The sequence below is a fragment of the Ostrea edulis genome, chromosome 10 (assembly GCF_947568905.1).
Source record: "Ostrea edulis chromosome 10, xbOstEdul1.1, whole genome shotgun sequence".
In the NCBI taxonomy this organism is placed as follows: domain Eukaryota; kingdom Metazoa; phylum Mollusca; class Bivalvia; order Ostreida; family Ostreidae; genus Ostrea; species Ostrea edulis.
The window spans coordinates 8,136,695-8,159,701 of record NC_079173.1 but is presented as its reverse complement, the minus strand read 5'-3'; the positions used below and the strand labels follow the sequence as shown (position 1 = coordinate 8,159,701).

The following is a 23,007-nucleotide window of genomic DNA, read 5'->3' as shown; positions in this document are numbered from 1 at the left end:
GACAAAAAATTAGATTTACTTAACAATTTTGAAGCAAAAATTATAATCTGTGGGCCTGTGAAGAAGATATATGAACAATAAGGCTACCCTGCTTTGATTTGTTTTCATGTTTTCACTGTTTGGGAATTTCAAAACAAAAATTGGGGAAAATACTTGCCTTATTTCGGCCCCCTACAGACCCTAAAAAAATCCAAAATCCATGCAAAGTTTTGTTTTATTTAATTTTTAAAGTATTAAATCTGTTTCACTCTAATAACAGTTTACTAGGGGGGGGGGGGGGGGGGTTGTTAAAGAACTGAAATTTTATGTTAATTAATTTTATACAGTAGTATAGTCTTTTAATTACTTAGAGCAAAACTTAAAAATAAAAATAAATGCATAAAATTTCACTTTGTTAGATTTGCATGTATTTGCAGCCATGAATTCACAGAATTCTACTTCCTCGCCCCTTCCCCCCCTTTCCAGCATCTGTTAAAGTTACAAAAATGGTATTCGAGATATTGAAGTTCAACTGTATATATCGAATTATGAAATTTGAATATTAGGGATGAATATATCTACAGGTGTAGGTTTGTGAAAACAATGACAACATCGGGTGGCTTCTATACAAATTATTCCATAATGGTAAATGTACCATAATTATCTGCGTGATTAGAATTGACCCCACAAAGAATTTGGCACTGTATGATTTTAATTTTTACGAAAATACCAATTTATAAAAGTTGCACTTGTAAATAAGTGCTTCTAAATTTTTGTAAAAAATTACATGAGTTATAAAACTTGTTATTTAGTGCGTGTATGTCGATAATGAATACCTTTTGTATGTCTGGTTTTTCTTATTCCTAATATAGAAATTCATCTGCACAAATTTGATATTTAAGAATGGAATTTTCACGTACTTAATATTTTTTCTTGCCAGTAGATTTAGTTCAATGACTTATTTCGTAATGCATTTATTTTGCTGTTTCAATGCTATTCAAATTTGAAAAGTTTACGTTTTTTTTTATACCACTAAGAATTGTTAAAATATATGAAGATTCTGTAGGAACTCTCCTGTATTTAGATGCAGATGTATGTGTAAATACTTTTTGTGATTTTGTGGAGATTTCACATCACATTTTATCACTGTATTGTAGCGTAGTTTGGACTCTGCACATCAGAATTTATATTAACTAGATATATATGCCATTCTTTGATGCACTGAAATATGTCAAACGTAAAAAATCTTTTTAAGACCCCGGTCCTCAGAAAAAAACTTTAAGAGGTGAAATTTTACATATTGGATGATCTGTAAAATAACTACACAAACAACAGTGCACTCCACGCAAATGGAAAATGGACTCGTGTACCGTCTGACATATTTCTCTGTTTCCGTGGTAATCAGTCTTTAGTCTCGCTATTTTCTCACATGTTAACTGTTCTATGTCACCTTTCATGCTAACTTGAAAACAGGAGGATCTCGGGACGATGAAGGTAGGACCACTATAAATCTATATCTGCATTGTGACCAAATCCTTTATTAGCGTAATGATGTGTATGGCTTTGAAATTCACCCCTGGCTGTTTTCACTGCTTCCTTGTCGAAATCAGATTACACACAGTTTTAAATTTATGGTTTCTACGTCCTGTCTAGATGATTAAAATGTTTAATATGGCTAGGATACGTTTAATGTACAGGGTTTTATTTAGCTGTTAAATGTTACGAGCCATTTCAGCTATTAAATGTTACGAGACATTTCAGCTATTAAATGTTACGAGCCATTTCAGCTATTAAATGTTACGAGACATTTCAGCTATTAAATGTTACAAGCCATTTCAGCTATTAAATGTTACGAGACATTTCAGCTATTAAATGTTACGAGCCATTTCAGCTATTAAATGTTACGAGCCATTTTGTGTTTAAAGAGAATTTTTAAGGATACAGGCATGAGCTCTAAATGGATATTTGTTGAAATTCATATATACAATTATCTTAGGGAATTTCTCTAAAAAATTGAAAGGTAAAATATTCATTTTTGTCTATAGAGGAAAAGATGTCCTTAAATCTCGGTTACAGATTTAATTTTGTGGTTTTCGAAAATTAAACAGCAGAGAATATAAGACTAAGAACGGTATATCTAAGATGAAAGCAGGATGGACAACACCATGACTTGCGTAATCTGTTTAGAAAAGTTTTATTTGACTGTTGACTATCCCATGACTTGCATAATCTTTTTAGAAAACTTATTTGATTGTTGAAAATACTACGACTTATTTGACTGCTGACAATACCGTGACTTCATAATCTGTTTAGAAAGTTTTTGACTGCAGACAATACGGAGACTTGCATAATATGTTTAGAAAACTTTTGACTGCTGACAATACAGCGACTTCGTTATCTGTTCAGAAAACTTATACGACTGTGCTTTACAGCATTATTGGTACAGATTTGGTCTTTAATGAATTACAGCAGTATGTATAAAGATTTATAAATTATAGTCAAGATTTGTTCTACATAAAATGCTTGTGTAAAATTGATATTTTGATGGTAGGTTTACTAAACATGTTGTGATATTAATGGATAATTTTGTTCTGTTTAATGAAAATCAGTAATTAGATTTTCTTAAAGGACACATCTCATGTTTTCAAAGTATACAGTATTATATGCATTTTGTCTTCTTTATGCTTATAGTAATTAATTCTAATAGTTCGTTCGCCGAAATTTTGCAATAATTAACCACAATACAGACTTAAATCTAAGCCCCGATTTCAAAAAGTCAAGTTAATTAGGTAGGTAGTCACGTGGTACAGTGACGTCACATGCGCCCTTCGGATTGTGAAAATACTGCGAGATATTATTAAAAACTCAACTTTTTGGGGCCTAATTAATTTACCATGGGCAACATTTAAATCGATGTTGATAAATTGTCCGAGTTTTATATGTGTTCGCCACCAGTGCACACATATAACGATGTAAATACCCAAATATAGCGAGTAAAGCGTGTATGAAATCGGCAAAATTGTGAGTAAATAATGTTTATATGAGTCGCTGTCTACAAACTGTTTGGGGATGTTATTCCTTTATACATCTGTAATTGGCGCTGTTTTTCTAAAATAAACAGTGCAATCATTATTTATTTTTGGATTAGACAAGTTATGATACGTTAAATTGTTGACAACTAGGCCCTATGCCAAGCTATTGTCACGCGTGCATTTCGGAAAGAAAGAAAAAGACAACACACACACAAATCAATAAAAATATTCAAATTTAAAGTGGTAATCACATTATTTTATTTTGATAAAGCAATCTTATTACTATTTTTGAATTGTGATCTGCACGTCTTTAGGAAGTACGAAGTGGGAGCACGGCGTTATAGCCTACTGACGCACTCAAGATGCTACGAGTTCAATAAAGAAATAATTTTATAATTCAATTTAAAGTTAGGAAATACAATATTCTATTATTTGTATAATTAAAAGTTCAATTATTTTGTATCTTTATTTTTTGTTGTTGTAAATCTACCAGTTGGTAGAAGTTACATTGTATCGTCGATATATGTTGTTACAAGGTGAAGGTCAGTTGATCCGAGTGTGTATTGAATTTGAAGAGCAAAACAGAATGTATGCTATAGGCCTACCAGTGCTTATAGCTTCGATATATCCATTTTCTCGCAGTTTATCAGGGTCTCTGTCCAAGCGATGTTTGAAAAGGTGACTGGGTGTGTTTTTTAAGGTAAAGTTCTTGCTCCAACAAAAAAATTATCCACGTCTTTTTTCTCGTACCTTCCTTCGAAAAATTGAAAAATACTCAGTCTAAATCCTTTCTACCGACAACTAGTACACCTGAGCACGGCACAAAACATCTTAATGCATTATTATTTACAAGCCGTTAACGTGACAATTGGTTTTTTGTCGATTAAATCTAATCTGTTTATGAAATGGCTAATAGATGTTTTCAAACCCAAGGGCGCATATGATGTCACACAAAATGGCGCGTAAACTAGCGAAAGAAAATATGCATATTGCAAGATTTGAATTTCATCGCTTTCAAACTCGAAAACTACGCAAGCTATTTCATTTAAAACACATTTAAAGTAGTTTTAAGGCATAAAAAGAATTAATTTTGCTGAAAAAATGAAAAAGTTTAGAAACATACGTTGTGTCCTTTAACATTTACAATGTGTATGAAAAGTTGACATGATAAATTGCTTTTGTTTGTAATTTTAAGAAAAACATAAATACATGTAGATACATATAATTATTATGTGCTGTGAGTGAAAACTTTAGAAGGATGGGCTCTTCATTTCGGTGTGATTTTTCAGAGGAGGAGTTAATAGCCATGTTTACGGGCAAGAAGGAGAAGATAGCTATGGAACGTCAGTTATCCAACCAGGCCAAGAGCCCGCTAAAAACGCAACTGTCCATTGATAAAGTCCCTGGAGTCGTAGAGGAAGAGGAAGAGAAGGGGGGTAAGAAAAAGGTAAGATAATGATGATTTGATAGTAAATTGTACCAGAGTTATGGGCCCTGTTTGCCAAAAACAACAGGTATAGGTATGATGAAGTCCTATTTTCATAGTAGTAAGGAGGAATAACGCACAGAGAAATTTCATTTGGATGGAAAATTGAAATGTACAAGAATATTTTGATATTGAAAACTTTTAGATTTACCGCAAGAGCACCTGTTACATACATGTATGTCAATATTCAGTAAGGGCTGTTCCAGAAATGATGAAATGGGGGGGTCGGGCGGCAAACGATATTTTTTTGTATGGGTGGTCTTATTTTTTCATATTTTAATTGGTCCGTGGTTGGACTGTTAAAAAAATATTTATTATGGGTAGTGGGTAGTTTCTATTGTTTTATTTTGTGCCATGTGGGTGTTGAGTTTTCAGAATATTTTTATTGTCGCTCTTGTCGTGTTGGTTACAAAACGTCGGAGGGAAAATTGAAAACGTGCTTTTGAAATGCTGCTTTCGAAATCGGAAATCGGAAGTAACATAGAACTATTCGAGTTGTCGCTCTTTGCAGCGCATAACTTTCCATTACGGCACTCTTCAAATTAGAGGCGCGTTTAGTAGGGTCCCTTTGGACGTGATGGCGGCGAACTCTGTTCTGTAGATTATTACAGTTTACAGTGCATCGATTTTGGGAATATTTTGAAACCAATAGGTATTCCGTTTTCTAATAAAAATAGGCAAACCTTAGTTGATTTATACGAGGGTACCGATGCGTTATATTTATCAGTCGATGTGATGGTGATATAGAGGCCTCCGGGCGCGGGCTCCATTAGAAGACGAACGATTCGTGGAAAAACATATCCATACCCATTTCATGATAATAGCATCGTTTGGACTCCCAATCTTTCCAACATTCCCGCCATAGATGCCTTTGATTGTTGATGTGACATTGTTTCTTCAGAACTACTGTGATACAATGTCGCACAGGCATTACCGCGTCATTGACTAGAATGTTTGTCTCGAAAACCTCGCGAGATTTGTACCGTTTTCATTTTTAAAAATATTTTTGTGGTGGGTCTGGTTAGTTTTTTTTTTTTATTAGATGGGTCATTGTAAAATGAGTTTATTAATTTGATAGGTCATGGGGTAATTTTTTATTTTTTTTTATGGGTGCTTGGTATATACAAAAGGTGCCTCCCGACCCCCCCATGTATTTATTTCTGGAATAGCCCTAATCATGTCCATGAAGTTACACCCCAATGAAAAGAGCTATACAATTTTCTCAATCCATGAAAATTGGATATAAGTTTTTAAAATTTCCACAGTATTTGTCTCAGCTGTGGATCAAACCAGTAACATATGGCACAACAGTCTGGTGCTCTACTGATTGAGTGAAAGGTTTAGACTCTCCAGCCAGACTTAAGTAGGAAGTTCCCACTCCTTCACCACATTTATATCGGATATCAGAAACATAAAAACATGTAATCGGTCATCAAAAATTTTGAATTCTTGTCTGCAAGAAAAGGACCGGTTCTCCTGTCTTGGGTATCGTTGAGTGAATATTGTAATTCATGAAGTCAGGGGTCCAAATTCTCTTTTTGTTCAGTTTGCCTGCATACTGAACTAAATTTTTTGGTGTATGTAGAATATCGTATAAGTGGAATTTTTAATGAGATACAGATTTAGCGATTTTTTCATAAAAACGGGTATATACATGTATATTTAGTAAGAACTAATTTTATCGACTTCATAATTCCAAAGAAGATATCTGTTAAGGAATAAATTGTTTATGATGTACAATTTTAGCGATCTCAACACCCTCCCTATTAATACCAAAATTAAATCCTTGTTGAAAATTCTACTTATGTGGTAGGTAATTTGAATCCAAAAGTGATTGACTTCTGATATTTTCCTGCAGAAGAAGAAAGATTCCGATGAGCCTCCCGAGGTCAGTATTGCCAAAGTCCTGAAGATGAATTCCAAGGAGTGGCCCTACATTCTGTTTGGTTGTCTGGCTGCGATTCTTAATGGTGGAGTTCAACCCGCATTTGCTGTCATTTTTTCTGAAATTCTTGGAGTAAGTTTTCATAACATTTTATAAGCAAAAAAAATCTTGTAAATGTATACATGCATGTAAACATTGTGTTCATACCAGACAAACTCAATATGCAATACTGTAGATTCCTAAATATATATGCGAGGAATTTATTATTTCATAATTTCGCGAGAGGCATCACTTGCGAGATAAAATTACTTGCTATTAATTTTCTGTTGCTAAAATACATGCAAGTACTCTTGTTTAACAGACGACATGCGAATTCATGTTCATGCGATTTGACGTATACGAGTCGTGTCACGATTTTAAGTACTCGTGTTAAATACATGTAAGGAGTCTACAGCAAATAAATTTCTTGATACTAAATTTGAATTTTTTGCGATATATTGTGTGAATTTCCTTCTTTGATTAAGGTAATTCTCTAGTGAATTTTCAATGCAGGGGAGGTACTGTTTTATTCGTTGGAATTCTATTTATGTGTTATTATGCAAGATCTTCTTGATGTGAAAATGAAGTTCTCATAAATAATAAGTTACTTGTACAGCTAAATATATATAGTTACACAAGTTTATTATCACTTTTACAACAGCGTAGAGAAAGTTTGCACGTAGTAGTATAAACATCGTATAAACATACTTTTTTATGTGCAGTACTATTTCTACCCCAAATTTCCAGTTAAGTACCAAATTCTTCTTAGCTCACTTGAGTCAAAGGCTTAAATCAGTTGTAATATCAATACTGATATTTAGTTGAATAAAATAAACTTTACATAGAATGCGTTTGCAGACTGTTGTTTCAATGATTCATGGATTTTTACATCTATTTAAAAAACCACCCAGGCAGTAATTACCGAGTAGTTTTTACAGAGCTACATGTAGTATTAAGGAAGTACGCTACACCAGAGAAATTTGATGTAGATAAAAAGTGGAGGATATGTACAACAATATTTTGAATTTGAAAATTTTCAAATTTACTCTATTTTGTCAAAAAATACAGTTTTAGTAGAAGGTAATCTGAAAAAAATTAAAAACCCCTGCTGTACTTGAACCTGCGACCCACAGTTCAGCAGTCGGTCTTTTAACCTACTGAGCTACTCGGCTAGGTATTTAAATGAAAAAGGAAAAGTCCAATATTGCTGATATCGATATTTTCATCCATGTTTTTAAAGGAAGTCAGCCATTATGACGATGTAGAGTACTACCTTAAAAGAACTTGGAGAATCATAACTTTCAAACGAACATTAACATTTTGATGATTTGCAAAAACAATTCCAATGTCATCATTTCACAGAAATTACACGTTTTTCGAGTCTTGTTGATAGCGTTTTACGGTAATGTATTTCATCGATGATTGTGGCAGGTTTGGTATGCAAGTTCCTGTGAATGTCATTTCGGATACGTGTATATAGCACATTGCTAGCATGCTGTATATTGTAGGTCTTTTCTGAGTCTGATCCAGCCAAACAGGAAGAGGAAGTGCAGATGTATGTCTTACTCTTGTGTGGAATCGGCGGCGTCAGTTTCTTCACATTCCTCATTCAGGTGTGTTTGTGAATGGGGGATGTGTTTGTGGAAGGGGGGGGGGAGTGTTTGTGTGTGTGGTTGGGGGGTAGATGATTGTGTGGTTGGGGGGGGGGTGGATGTTTGTGTGGTTGGGGGGGATGTTTTTGTTGGTGGGGGTTGGATGGGTGGTTGGATGTTTTTGTGGAGGAGAGGGGGGTGTTTGTGTGGAGGGAATGTTGTTTATGTCTGTGGGGGGATGTTATTGTGGATGGGGGGATGTTTGTGTGGAGGGTGTGGGGGGGGGGGGGGGGGCTTTGGATGTTTTTGTGGAGGCGGGTTGTGTGTGGGGGTTGGATGTTTTTGTGGAGGGGTTGTGTGTGTGGGGGGGGTGGGGGGTGGATGTTTTTGTGGAGGGGGGTTGTGTGGATGGATGGATGTTTGTGGGGGTAGGTGGAGGGGTGTGTGGAAATGGATGTTGGTGTGGAAGGGTTGATGTTTGTGGGGGTAGGTGGAAGGGTGTGTGGAAATGGATGTTGGTGTGGAAGGGTGGATGTTGGTGTGGATGCTGCTGCTTATCTCCACTTTGTACTGCTGATGTTGGTTTCGTTTAGGACTGGGATCTTGTTATTTCAGGGCTATTGCTTCGGAGTGTCTGGAGAGAATCTAACAATGAGGCTCCGCCGTCTTGTGTTCAAAGCCATGCTGAGACAGGAGATCGCTTGGTTTGACAACCATAAGAATTCAACCGGGGCACTGACCACTAGGCTGGCCACAGACGCATCACTAGTTCAGGGGGTGTGTATGTGTTACGCAAGTCACTAATGTCATGATCATGTGTATTATCTAATAGCAGGTTATGTGTTACGCAAGTCACCAATGCCATGATCATGTGTATTATCTAATAGCAGGTTATGTGTTAAGCAAGTCACTAATGTCATGATCATGTGTATTATCTAATAGCAGGTTATGTGTTAAGCAAGTCACTAATGTCATGATCATGTGTATTATCTAATAGCAGGTTATGTGTTAAGCAAGTCACTAATGTCATGATCATGTGTATTATCTAATAGCAGGTTATGTGTTACGCAAGTCACTAATGTCATGATCATGTGTATTATCTAATAGCAGGTTATGTGTTAAGCAAGTCACTAATGTCATGATCATGTGTATTATCTAATAGCAGGTTATGTGTTACGCAAGTCACTAATGCCATGATCATGTGTATTATCTAATAGCAGGTTATGTGTTACGCAAGTCACCAATGCCATGATCATGTGTATTATCTAATAGCAGGTTATGTGTTAAGCAAGTCACCAATGCCATGATCATGTGTATTATCTAATAGCAGGTTATGTGTTAAGCAAGTCACCAATGTCATGATCATGTGTATTATCTAATAGCAGGTTATGTGTTAAGCAAGTCACCAATGTCATGATCATGTGTATTATCTAATAGCAGGTTATGTGTTAAGCAAGTCACCAATGTCATGATCATGTGTATTATCTAATAGCAGGTTATGTGTTAAGCAAGTCACCAATGTCATGATCATGTGTATTATCTAATAGCAGGTTATGTGTTAAGCAAGTCACTAATGTCATGATCATGTGTATTATCTAATAGCAGGTTATGTGTTAAGCAAGTCACTAATGTCATGATCATGTGTATTATCTAATAGCAGGTTATGTGTTAAGCAAGTCACTAATGTCATGATCATGTGTATTATCTAATAGCAGGTTATGTGTTAAGCAAGTCACTAATGTCATGATCATGTGTATTATCTAATAGCAGGTTATGTGTTAAGCAAGTCACTAATGTCATGATCATGTGTATTATCTAATTGCAGGTTATGTGTTAAGCAAGTCACTAATGTCATGATCATGTGTATTATCTAATAGCAGTGTATGTGTGTATGTGTTATCTTATGTCTGTAGTGTATAATGGAAATAGATAAAGGTCAATTTCACAGTGAACAAGGTCTAATAGAATATCGTCAGAAAATAAGTACAACTCAGGGTTGAAATCATTGCAAATTTGTGAACAGACTTTCGTCAAAAAAGATTTTTCTGTCCATTTTTTTTGTATATTGTGAAAAAAAAAAAAAATTGAAAATGACATGGTGTAGGAAATTTCTCTTCCTTGAAAAACGTTGATTTCACCTGGATTTCATGACCGTGTTTTACAGATCTCCGGAGCGAGACTAGGAAGCATCGTACAGAGTATCGCTAACCTCGGGACAGCGTTCGTGATCTCATTCATCTACGGCTGGAAACTGACTTTGGTCATCGTAGCGTTTCTTCCTTTCATCATGGTGGCAGGAATGTTGCAGATGAAACTCCTACAAGGGGTAGCAGGTACAAGATAAGTCTGTTATAAGAATTTATTTCCAGGGGAATTGATTTGGTTTAGGCTTTTAGAATGTGGCCCTGGAAATGAAAATTCATGTGAAATCTTCCAGGATTTGAAATGTATATTTGTCAGATTTGAATTCATAATTATAAAATGCTCATAACATTTATGATCATTTCTGGGTTTTTTTTCAAAAATAAGGGTCGGTCAGGAGAAAATAAAAATAAAAATAAAATACAGATTTTTTAAATATATATCATTGTTGTATTTTCAATGAAACATTAACATCATTTCGTGATTAAAGTGGCTTTGGTTGAAAGGCATGGTTTATCTCGGAAGAAAAAAAGATTTGGCAACGTTTTTCTGTTTATCCCAAACTAACAAAGGTTGAAAAATTACTACTATCAATCATACAACTAATAATACTTTATGTATATTCTTTTTAAATAGCCCTGCATTTTTCGTCTATGTTAACAGCAAGAATATCGCCAATTGTATGAGAAATATTAATTTTTTTATCAATTCTTTTTTCTTGGAAGAAATGCCATCTGTTTCATCGACAAGAATGATATAAGGTATCGTTACTGTCATCAATGGCCATATGTGTTCACATAGTTTTTAAAAAAATACAAAATAACGATATTTTGCAAAAGGAATAATGATTACCAAATACAAATCAATAGGTTTGCATTTTAGGATTTTCTATTCGTAAAACTTAAAATGCATTTTTTTCTTTTTTCGGTTTGGAATGAAATTGGATAGAATTGGTGGAATTAAAAAAAGCCGAAATTTGTATTTTCTTTTTCTTTTTTTCAATTTCCCAGAAATTAGAGTTGTCGGATCCATAAACCAAGAAATTAAAAAACTGGCTTTATGTCAGAAATGAATCCTTTTATTGTCTGCTCATTTCCCCCCCCACATGACATTTTACATATAGTAAGGTTTAATAGATTTATATCAGTTTGTTTTATTCAAACTATATATTCAAGTTTACAAGAATTTTATACAGAGATGCTTATTAGGTGATTAATGATAATTTAGAATTGATTAAATCGTGGACATACAGTGATTAATGATAATTTAGAATTGATTAAATCGTGGACATACGGTGGTTAATGATAATTTAGAATTGATTAAATCGTGGACATACAGTGATTAATAATAATTTAGAATTGATTAAATCGTGGACATACAGTGATTAATAATTTAGAATTGATTAAATCGTGGCCATACAGTGATTAATAATTTAGAATTGATTAAATCGTGGACATACAGTGATTAATAATTTAGAATTGATTAAATCGTGGACATACGGTGATTAATGATAATTTAGAATTGATTAAATCGTGGATAGTGATTAATAATTTAGAATTGATTAAATCGTGGATACAGTGATTAATGATAATTTAGAATTGATTAAATCGTGGACATACAGTGATTAATAATTTAGAATTGATTAAATCGTGGACATACAGTGATTAATGATAATTTAGAATTGATTAAATCGTGGACATACAGTGATTAATGATAATTTAGAATTGATTAAATCGTGGATATAGTGATTAATGATAATTTAGAATTGATTAAATCGTGGACATACAGTGATTAATGATAATTTAGAATTGATTAAATCGTGGACATACAGTGATTAATAATTTAGAATTGATTAAATCGTGGATACAGTGATTAATGATAATTTAGAATTGATTAAATCGTGGACATACAGTGATTAATAATTTAGAATTGATTAAATCGTGGACATATGGTGATTAATGATAATTTAGAATTGATTAAATCGTGGACATACAGTGATTAATGATATTTTAGAATTGATTAAATCATGGACATACAGTGATTAATGATAATTTAGAATTGATTAAATCGTGGACATACAGTGATTAATGATAATTTAGAATTGATTAAATCGTGGACATACAGTGATTAATGATATTTTAGAATTGATTAAATCGTGGACATACAGTGATTAATAATTTAGAATTGATTAAATCGTGGACATACAGTGATTAATGATAATTTAGAATTGATTAAATTGTGGATATAGTGATTAATGATAATGTAGAATTGATTAAATCATGGATATAGTGATTAATGATAATTTAGAATTGATTAAATCGTGGACATATGGTGATTAATGATAATTTAGAATTGATTAAATCGTGGATATAGTGATTAATGATAATTTAGAATTGATTAAATCGTGGACATATGGTGATTAATGATAATTTAGAATTGATTAAATCGTGGACATACAGTGATTAATGATAATTTAGAATTGATTAAATCGTGGATATAGTGATTAATGATAATTTAGAATTGATTAAATCGTGGATATAGTGATTAATGATAATTTAGAATTGATTAAATCGTGGACATACGGTGATTAATAATAATTTAGAATTGATTAAATCGTGGACATATGGTGATTAATGATAATTTAGAATTGATTAAATCGTGGACATACAGTGATTAATGATAATTTAGAATTGATTAAATCGTGGACATACAGTGATTAATGATAATTTAGAATTGATTAAATCGTGGACATACAGTGATTAATGATAATTTAGAATTGATTAAATCGTGGACATACGGTGATTAATAATAATTTAGAATTGATTAAATCGTGGACATACGGTGATTAATGATAATTTAGAATTGATTAAATCGTGGACATATGGTGATTAATGATAATTTAGAATTAATTAAATTGTCGTCGGAACCCACAGGTTTTTCTCTCCTTTACGCTGCATTCACACTCTATAACGGAGAGAAAATCTGTGGGTTCCGATGATGTGGCCAAATGAGTGTCGTATGAAATCATGCATGGCTATGTATCCCGAGTAGTTCAATACCAAACTTGAATACGGTGGAATCAGCTGTAATTTTTCATCCATTTTTAATTAAATCAATTCCACATTTTTTAATTGCTGTTTTTAAGTTCAGCACAGTTGTCATAGTTTTATACCCTACAAAAATTATGTCCTTTATGAATCATCTTCAATTTGTTTGTTTGATTTGTCAGATAGAACATTACCTTTTCACTCCTTGTATTTTTCTGTATCAAGTGACTGACTGTCAGTTAACAAGTACTGTGAACAATCACTGCTTTCATTATCTCCAGGTCAAAACAAGGAAGCCTTGGAGGAAGCGGGCAAAACAGCCACAGAATCTATCGAAAACATCCGCACCGTGGCCAGCCTTACCAAGGAGGAGAAAATGGTGGAGAATTACAAGTCCCTGATAGAAGGGCCTTATGCCACCTCCCTCAGGCGGGCCCACCTCACGGCCATCGCGTTCTCATTTGCCACAGGGATCCTGTTCTTCGCCTACGCGGCAGCATTTTGGTTTGGCGCATACCTGATACGACAGAGCGAGATGGAGTATACCGATGTCTTTAAGTAAGTAGACATGTTCATTAAGTCAGAAACAATAATGGAGGAGGTGTGGGAAGTACAATTTGCTAAAGAAAATTTTTATCTGCAGTTTGATCTCGCACCTACACATACAAAATAACACATCAGGTTCCATGACTTACATGTTTTGTAACTATATTTGCTGAAAAGTTTGTCTTTAGAAATGATAAGTCTTTGAAGAATTCAAATGCATATACAATCAGGTTTTATTTGTTAGCCTGAAACTAATTTAATATAAGATTATGATTGTTTTGCAAAAAGTTTTATTCTGATTTTTAAATGAGTAATTTTAGTCTTCTCTGAAATAGAGTTTTTGGTGCCATTGTGTTTGGCGCGATGGCGCTGGGACAAGCCAGTGCGTTTGCTCCGGACGCATCCAAAGCCAAGGTATCCGCGGCCCACATATTCTACATGATTAACCAGGAACCTAAAATTGACGTCTACTCCGAGGAAGGCAAGAGAGATGTAAGTAAAAATGCATGACAAGGGACTCGTCTCTATATATGTAAGTAAGGATGGACGCATCTCTGTATATGTAAGTAAGGATGGACTTGTCTATATATGTAAGTAAGGATAGATTTGTAGTGGTTATTTATGCGGGGGGGTTGGGGGTTGGGGGGTTTACCCTTAATTACATGGTTGTGTAATAATCACGTGAATTTCCCCTGTGCGCATAGTTAGAAATAGTTGATATAATATATATTATATATTCAGTTACTGCACATTTTTCCCCAATGCGTAATGTTGGACATGGTAAAATGCATATTTAACCCCTAGCATAAATAACCAGTTATACAGTATACACAAAAGTATTATTATTTACCATGTCTATCAATATTCTACGGACCGTTGCAGAGGAGACAAATCTCGAGACGGTTTTATGCATTATTGTGTGGCCTACTGTGTTTGTCAGTTCACTGCTCAGTCAGTTTACATGAATAGAATAATGCTTTCACGAAATGCACCTCTAGACGACAAATGTTCTCTAGAACACTATTACATGTATGAAGATGGTTTTATTTTCATTTGATAGCTTCCTGTGAACAGCAGGGTGCGATTCAATGGTCTGCGGTTCCGCTATCCCACTCGACCAGATGTCGAGGTTTTGCAGGGCCTGACGTTGGAGGTGACTCCTGGAGAAACGGTGGCACTGGTTGGGGCTTCTGGGTGTGGCAAGAGTACCACAGTACAACTGGTAGAGCGCTTCTATGACCCGGAAGATGGCACTGTGGTAAGTAGGTCAAGGTCACCTAAAGTCATCTTATGCCAAGGTAATCTTTTATCAAGGTCATCTGAAGCCTTCTTTTGCCAGGGATGTGATTGTTAATGTTCATCCAAAATTAGTGTCTGGTACGGATTAATCAGAAACGTGCTCCTCGTTAGAATAAACTTTGCTTCAAATATTTGATAAGATTTGTTACTAGGAAAGAAATGTGTGGGATAAAAGTTTTAACAGCTATTAACATAATAGTGATTGAATTTTTGGAGGAATTGCATAGGACTATATGCCACGCTGTAGAACTGCAATGATCTTACGGTAGACACTGCAGTACTTGGATGATAACGATATAGATCTTATGATATACATTGTAGTACTTGGATGATAACGATATCAAAGACCTCCACATTCAGTGGCTGCGTCGACAGATCGGAATCGTGTCTCAGGAACCTGTACTCTTTGACTGTAGCATAGCAGAAAATATTGCATATGGGGACAACTTCCGAGAGGTACCAATGGCAGAGATCATTGAGGCTGCCAGAAAAGCCAATATACATAATTTCATCAACTCGTTGCCTAGTGTAAGTTTTGCATACATACAACATTGCCTAGTGTAAGTTTTGCATACATACAACATTGCCTAGTGTAAGTTTTGCATACATACAACATTGCCTAGTGCAAGTTTTGCATACATAGAACATTGCCTAGTGTAAGTTTTGCATACATACAACATTGCCTAGTGTAAGTTTTGCATACATACAACGTTGCCTAGTGTAAGTTTTGCATACATACACATTTACACATTTTGGATGGATTCATTACGCAAAGTAGTAAAGATTTCTGCCACCAAGTATTGGATATTTTAAAATAAATTTTCATTTTTAAAAATACATGAGGATGTGTTTGACGCTTTACGCCAGCATACCTGATTCAGTGTTTAGTGTTGCCTGTAAAGTATGCTGCCTTGAAATGTTGCTGTTCATCCCGGCTCATGTATTTTCAAAAATAATATTTATTTTTAGTCCCCTACCGAGGAAGTTGAAGGGGACTTTAGGTTTGCACTCTGTCTGTCCGTCAGCCAGTTTTCCGCATCTTTTTCTCTGTTCTTGCAGATATTTATTTTATATTTGATATGTTGCTTTGCCATAACAAGTTACAGATCAAGTTCAAATTTCGTCTCGGTCCGTTGATTTTTCACTTGGTTATGGCCCTTTGACTTAGAAAAATAGCATAAATTATCAGTTTTCCAGACTTTTTTTGTTGTGCTTTCAGATATTCATTTGATATTTGGTACATTGCTTTGCCATAACAAGTTACAGATCAAGTTAAAATTTCGTCTCGGTCCGTTTATTTTTCATTAAGTTATGGCCCTTGGACTTAAAAAAAAATAGCATGAATTGTTAGTTTACATCCAAGTTCCTTATCTCTGTAGATAAGAGTACTACATTCATTAAAACTTCTTACATAGTAATACAACAATATAGTTAAATTATTCATGATCACCTACACGTCACAGTTTATTGACTTGGTTAAAGACCTAAACCTAATTATAAATTTGTCTTTTTTCCCGGTCTAGTCTCTACTCGAATAGTAGTTGATTTCCAACCATCCCAATTTTCCCTTTTACCATAACCTGCATAATGAACTTTGAATATTGTTGTGGTACAGTAATTTTTGCAACCGGTAGGGGACTATGTATTGCCATGCAATACTCTCAGAATACTTGTTAAATGTCTGTTTTTACTGAGTTTTGTTTTAGCCAAGACTATAAGAAACCAAGTGATGAACTAAGTATTGGAAAGAGTAGAATTCTACCCGTTAATGAATTTACATAGAAACATTTGAAATGTATGAAATGGTACTATTTGCTCTGCTTTTGCGAGGGCGAGCCCACAATATCATGTTAGTCACTCAGTAGTAAGTTTATTGTATCTTAAAACATTACCTTATTTGGATTTGTCCCATATTTATGTAGTAATATTCCATTATCACTGGGGTGTTTATATCTCTCAACTGATTCAATACACAAGAGCTTGTTCTGCTTATGGTCAGTTTTTAAATCGAAGCAGGCTACTGACAAACAAGTTGATAGTGCAGGGGTTTCAACAGTCTCACTTCTGTCGGATTATTCCCAGTCATTAAAATAGTTGTACTGTATTTTGCAAGATTTATACTCATATTGATCACATTCATGAGGAAATGTCTATCAATTTAATTGGTAAAGATATTCAAGATAAAAACATTAGAAAGGTGGATATTCAATTCTGTCTGTACAAAGTCTCAAGGAGTATAACGATCATATATTGTCGTAATGGCAGACATCCTTTCAAACTTTAAATGGAAAAATAAATATCAGTAGAATATAGTCCATTTTAAATTTCATTGAAAGGCCTGTTTTCTCAGTGGGGTTTTATGTAACTGCTAGACTGTACTGTTAAAGTGGTTATTTTTGTGTGGGGGAAATTTACACTACATGTAATTACGTGGTCACATGATAAGTATGTAAATTTCACCCACGCGTATAGTTATAAATATTTGATAATTATACCCCCCGCAACAAGTTGTGGGGGGGGGGTATACTGGAATCAGGTTGTCCGTCTGTCTGTCCGTCCGTCCGTCCGTCTGTAGACGCAATGGTTTCCGGACTCTAAAGCATTATCCTTTCCACCTACCATCACCATATCATATATATGGACTACCCATGGGATGAAGATGTTCCCTATCGATTTTGGGGTCAAAAGGTCAAAGGTCAAGTGCACTGGACATCGAAGTAGCAATATGGTTTCCGGACTCTAAAGCGTTATCCTTTCCACCTACAGTCACCATATCATACATATGGACTACCCATGGGATGAAGATGTTCCCTATCGATTTTGGGGTCAAAAGGTCAAAGGTCAAGCGCACTGGACATCGAAGTAGCAATATGGTTTCCGGGCTCTAAAGCGTTATACTTTCCACATACAGTCACCATATCATACATATGAACTACCCATGGGATGAAGATGTTCCCTATTGATTTTGGGGTCAAAAGGTCAAGCGCACTGGACATCGAAGTAGCAATATGGTTTCTAGGCTCTAAAGCGTTATCCTTTCCACCTACAGTCACCATATCATACATATGGACTACCCATGGGATGAAGATGTTCCCTATTGATTTTGGGGTCAAAAGGTCATAGGTCACACGCACTGGACATTGAAGTAGCAATATGGTTTCTAGGCTCTAAAGCGTTATCCTTTCCACCTACAGTCACCATATCATACATATGGACTACCCATGGGATGAAGATGTTCCCTATTGATTTTGGGGTCAAAAGGTCATAGGTCACACGCACTGGACATCGAAGTAGCAATATGGTTTCTAGGCTCTAAAGCGTTATCCTTTCCACCTACAGTCACCATATCATACATATGGACTACCCATGGGATGAAAATGTTCCCTATCGATTTTGGGGTCAAAAGGTCATAGGTCACACGCACTGGACATCGAAGTAGCAATATGGTTTCTAGGCTCTAAAGCGTTATCCTTTCCACCTACAGTCACCATATCATACATATGGACTACCCATGGGATGAAAATGTTCCCTATCGATTTTGGGGTCAAAAGGTCAAAGGTCAAGCGCACTGGACATCGAAGTAGCAATATGGTTCGGTTTGTCATGCCATTTGTTTTTTACACTCAGAAAAGAGGTAGTTTATACCTATTACCAACACCCTTTGGGAGATTGGGGTAATCGGGGGTATTCTTAGTGAGCATTGCTCACAGTACCTCTTGTTATGATGTATATTCTGTTACTTTGTATTTTCTCCAGTGCGTAATGTTGTGCATGGGAAAATGCGTACTTAACCCCCAGCGTAAATAACCACTTTTATAGTAGTATATTGTGAGTTCAAATATCACAGGAGTTTTAATCCCCCCCCCCACCCCCACCCCCCAATTACTTCCTACTAAAACTGCTTTTTTTAACTTACCGGTAGCACCCATGACTTTTTCATTCTCACGAATTGCTGAAATGTGATTTCACCAAATTAAGTTCTTGCATAAAGTACATGTATGCATAAATAATTGACATCATTTGAAATAATTGTATAAAATTGTTGTGTGATTGGACCACATATTTTCTTGCGCAGGGTTATGACACGATGTGTGGAGACAAGGGGACTCAACTCTCTGGTGGACAGAAACAGCGTGTGGCTATCGCACGTGGACTGGTCAGAAATCCTAAAATCCTTCTGCTGGATGAGGCCACTTCTGCCCTTGACACGGAGAGTGAAAAGGTGTGTAAGCAATGTTGCTTTGTAGATGAATTGAATCTTATTTTATACCAACTTACTATTCAAGCATTGGTTAAATTGAAATAAAAAACATTACAGCTTAAAGTTATGTCTGTTTTCTTAAAGATGCATTCCTTGTTTTCATTCAGTATGAATTAAATGTTGGGAAATATAATGATAAAAAGACCACTTGCTGAAAATTTGTAGGATTTTGGATATTGTTATTTTAAGAAACATCCGAACATTTTCTGCTTATTTTGATATTTTATTCTCCCCAGATTGTTCAGGAAGCGCTTGACAAGGCTAGAGAGGGCAGGACTTGCATCGTCATCGCTCACCGACTGTCCACAGTCCAGAACGCGGACAAAATCTGCGTCATCAAGCATGGACAGGTAGCAGAGGAAGGTTGCCATAGCGATCTAATGTCCAAACAGGGCATATATTACAGACTCGTAACGACCGCACAATCTAGAGGGTGAATTCAAAAGTCCTACGCTATATTTAAAAGTGTTCTTTACAGTATAAAGTGACCGGTGCACACTCGGAGTCCCAGCTCTTCACACGGGGTATTGTGTATTTACTTGTTTTGTCCTCAGAAGTATTTTTAAGGGACAGGTGAAACGTTCAACAAGTGCTATCATTATCGGCATGCAACTGCCTTGAACTACTTGCATGTATTTATGTACTGTTTTATATATAAAAAAAGCTTTAATGTACATGTAAATGTATACAGTGATCCCCCGCTATATTGCCACCCCCGCATATCGCCAAAAAAGTTCAAAGTCCTGTTTTCCTTGCTATGTAAAACCCCGTTATAACGCCATCCCCCGCATACCGCCATCCGCCAACGTATTTACAGGTACGATTTGGTCTATTACCTTTATAATCACCCCCGCTAATTATCGCCAATCAACGGCAGGAAAATTCCAGTGAGCAGGTTTAACCAATTATCTGCCGTTAGTCCTCCAGGTATCAAAGTTTGGAGCAGATAATAAGTTACGTAAACGATAATCATCTGAGTTCAAATATGCAGTATTGTTTTTGAAATCTGAGTATGTCGGACACACCGAAATCTAATAGCATATTGATATGTAGATAAAATTTGTTTGATTTCTTTTGACAGCTGTACACATACCCCACTCCCCCAATATAATGCCACGCCCGTTATAATGCCAAAATTGCAGAGGTACAAATGTTGGCGTTATAAAGTGGGATCACTGTATTTTGTTTTTTAACATGGATATGTTAGATTCGTGGGAGTCTGCCCTAGAAAATGTACCTATAGTTTGTACGTGTAACTAATTTATAATGCCTTCACTGTACTGTTTTGCACTTTGTACTGTATTATGGATTAACTGGTAGAATATTATTTTTAGTGCAGGGGAGATTTATAGTGGGACCAGATGCTTTTACATCTTGTCTATAGGAATTGTTCATGACTGGGTTCATTGTTTTACGTACATCTATCTCCATCACTGATGCCACTTTTCAGACCTCATAATTTGACTGTTGAAATGCCATTTCAAATTTGTAGGGGTAGAAATTTTTAGGTTGCCAAGATTTTACAGTTTTGTTGGGATATAATATTATGGATACGGTTTCTGTACAGTGAGACATCATATAAACTGTGTATTTTGTTGTGGTTTGAAATTCATGGGATTCAGGAACTTATGAAATCTATGAAAAATGATCTCTGACAAAATTTACTGATTCCTTCCCTCCAGTTCTATAACTGTAGCTTATTTTGATGATTAGCTCAAATTGTATTTGGCCTTCATATTGCTAGATGAGTTTTGCAGAATATTTTGTGTTTGTTGCATATCTTGTAGAATCTCAATGTGTTTGAAAGAGAACCACAAAAAAAAATCAATAAATAGAATAATCACCAGTTCTTTGATTAGATAATGTTTTGTGAAATTTTAGTTTCACACTGTAATATTGTGTAAATTTTATTTTTGTTTAGGCATAAGTGCACCAATTTGTGATAACTTCAACAATAAAAACTTGGCGTTTAATATTGATATTCATATAGTAAAAGGCTGATAGTGCTATATGACAATCAAGAGTAAAACACTGAAGGAAGTTCACACACAATATCGTTTGTTTGTCATGTCACTGGTTTTGACTTGACAGTAGTAATCTATCCAGTATTCTATAAAACGTTTATGGGTGTTTTTTTCTCATTGGATGTGCGTAATAAATTTTAGCGGATGCGTGATAATTTGTTGTGCTATCCAAGCAAGGTACTCAGTTATGTGTTGTTAATACGCATGTTGTATTAATGATTTTAATAATTGGTAGGTTTCATGGGGAGTTTCAAAATAAATGCAACTTGTAGAAAGGTTTTTTTATAAATACGACAGAATAATAATTACAGGAGTAAGTTTTCTTTTTTTTAAAGCGTACTCAATCAAATGTAACCATGGTAATCTGGACAACTGTTTATTGTAATATTATGAGTGTGTGTGATTTTTACAAATTAACGTATACATTTCTCTACATAATGACGAGGTATTGATTTATAATCGGTGTACAGGAAAATTTTGTCTTGTGTTGTCAAAGATTGTTTACAGTTGTTTATACTATGTCTCCACCATCATTTTAAAACATGATTTATACTTTTCTGTTATATTGTTTGAAAAGATATTTGCTGTTTTATGTACTTAAGTAGAATCATTGACATAAATGTCCTTTGACTCCTCTACCTCATCAATCTAATTAAATCCGCTTGCATACTGTAGCTTGTGTAGTTAACTACGGGAGCGGATCAAAGGATCTATTTCGCTATAGGTTTGTGCTCTTAGTACAGAATAGGCCTACAAGTCAAAATCAAATCTTGTATAAAAGTTTTTTTTTACAATGAGGTGCTCAGTGTTAAAACAAAACAACAGTGAATAGAAGTGCACAATAAATTTGTAGCGGAGGCGTGATATAAGGCTTTATGTGTTGTGCTTTTAAATCACGTTTCTCAGTTATCTATGTTGCAAATGTAAGGGGGGGGGATTATTGTTGTGAGTAGGATTTGAACCGGGTGTGGGTGGTGTGGTAGTGATTGATGGGCGATGGCCTTATCCATTTTGCCATGATTGTGTTAGTAAGTGTGCTCCTTGGAATAGGATAAGGGCGTCACCCACCTATTGCAAACACACCACCCAGTCCTGACTCAAACTTGCGACAATAGTTTTCTTTTTTTCCTTTATTTTTCTCCCTTGCAAAAAAAAAACTTCTTCAGGTGCCGAGCACCCTCACTTTATATCCTTACTAACTGCAGGGGATGTCTTCCATTAAACAATATTTACATTACCAATTATGTTATGAACAATATGCGCATGAAACTTGATGAATATAGTAGGTCTATTTTAATGACAGGGAATTCCGACAGACGAGAAAGTAGATTGTAAATATAAATTTTATTTTTCAAAATACATGAGGGTGTAAATTGCGTCGTCATTCCACGCCAGGATACTTCATGGGAATATGTCAGCATGGAGCGTTGCAGTTCATACCCTTGATATACACTATCTTTTTCGTATACATCGTAGTATTACTAACTACTATGAGCACTGTGCATTTGATGGATCTGGGGCGTTAATTGCTCTTTTCATCACTATTTGATTATATGTATTGTCAAAAAATCCAGTGAAATCTATTTTTAGCAGAATCTTTCTTGTAAGGATTATTATTTTTTTTTTTTTTTTGGTACCAGATTAAAGGTGAGAGCATCAATATATACATGTACGA

The 23,007-nt window shown here is 35.1% G+C and overlaps 1 protein-coding gene across 9 annotated transcripts in view; it reads left to right on the top strand.

Moving 5' to 3' along the window:
• Positions 1–23,007, top strand: part of LOC125666710 (ATP-dependent translocase ABCB1-like) — a 56,997-nt gene that overhangs the window by 33,894 nt on the left and 96 nt on the right. For 8 of the 9 annotated variants that reach the window (XM_056151828.1, XM_056151826.1, XM_056151827.1 and 5 more), the window contains 12 exons: positions 1,453–1,473; positions 4,301–4,458; positions 6,356–6,514; positions 7,930–8,034; positions 8,629–8,790; positions 10,178–10,346; positions 13,484–13,760; positions 14,084–14,240; positions 14,809–15,006; positions 15,369–15,575; positions 19,123–19,269; positions 19,545–23,007. The exon at positions 19,545–23,007 is cut by the window's right edge and continues 96 nt beyond it. In XM_056151828.1, coding sequence (XP_056007803.1) covers positions 1,453–1,473; positions 4,301–4,458; positions 6,356–6,514; positions 7,930–8,034; positions 8,629–8,790; positions 10,178–10,346; positions 13,484–13,760; positions 14,084–14,240; positions 14,809–15,006; positions 15,369–15,575; positions 19,123–19,269; positions 19,545–19,745 — 1,961 coding nt within the window. In that variant the 3' untranslated portion in view covers positions 19,746–23,007. The remainder of the gene's footprint in view (positions 1–1,452; positions 1,474–4,300; positions 4,459–6,355; positions 6,515–7,929; positions 8,035–8,628; positions 8,791–10,177; positions 10,347–13,483; positions 13,761–14,083; positions 14,241–14,808; positions 15,007–15,368; positions 15,576–19,122; positions 19,270–19,544) is intronic. The other variant, XM_056151824.1, reaches the window with a different exon arrangement.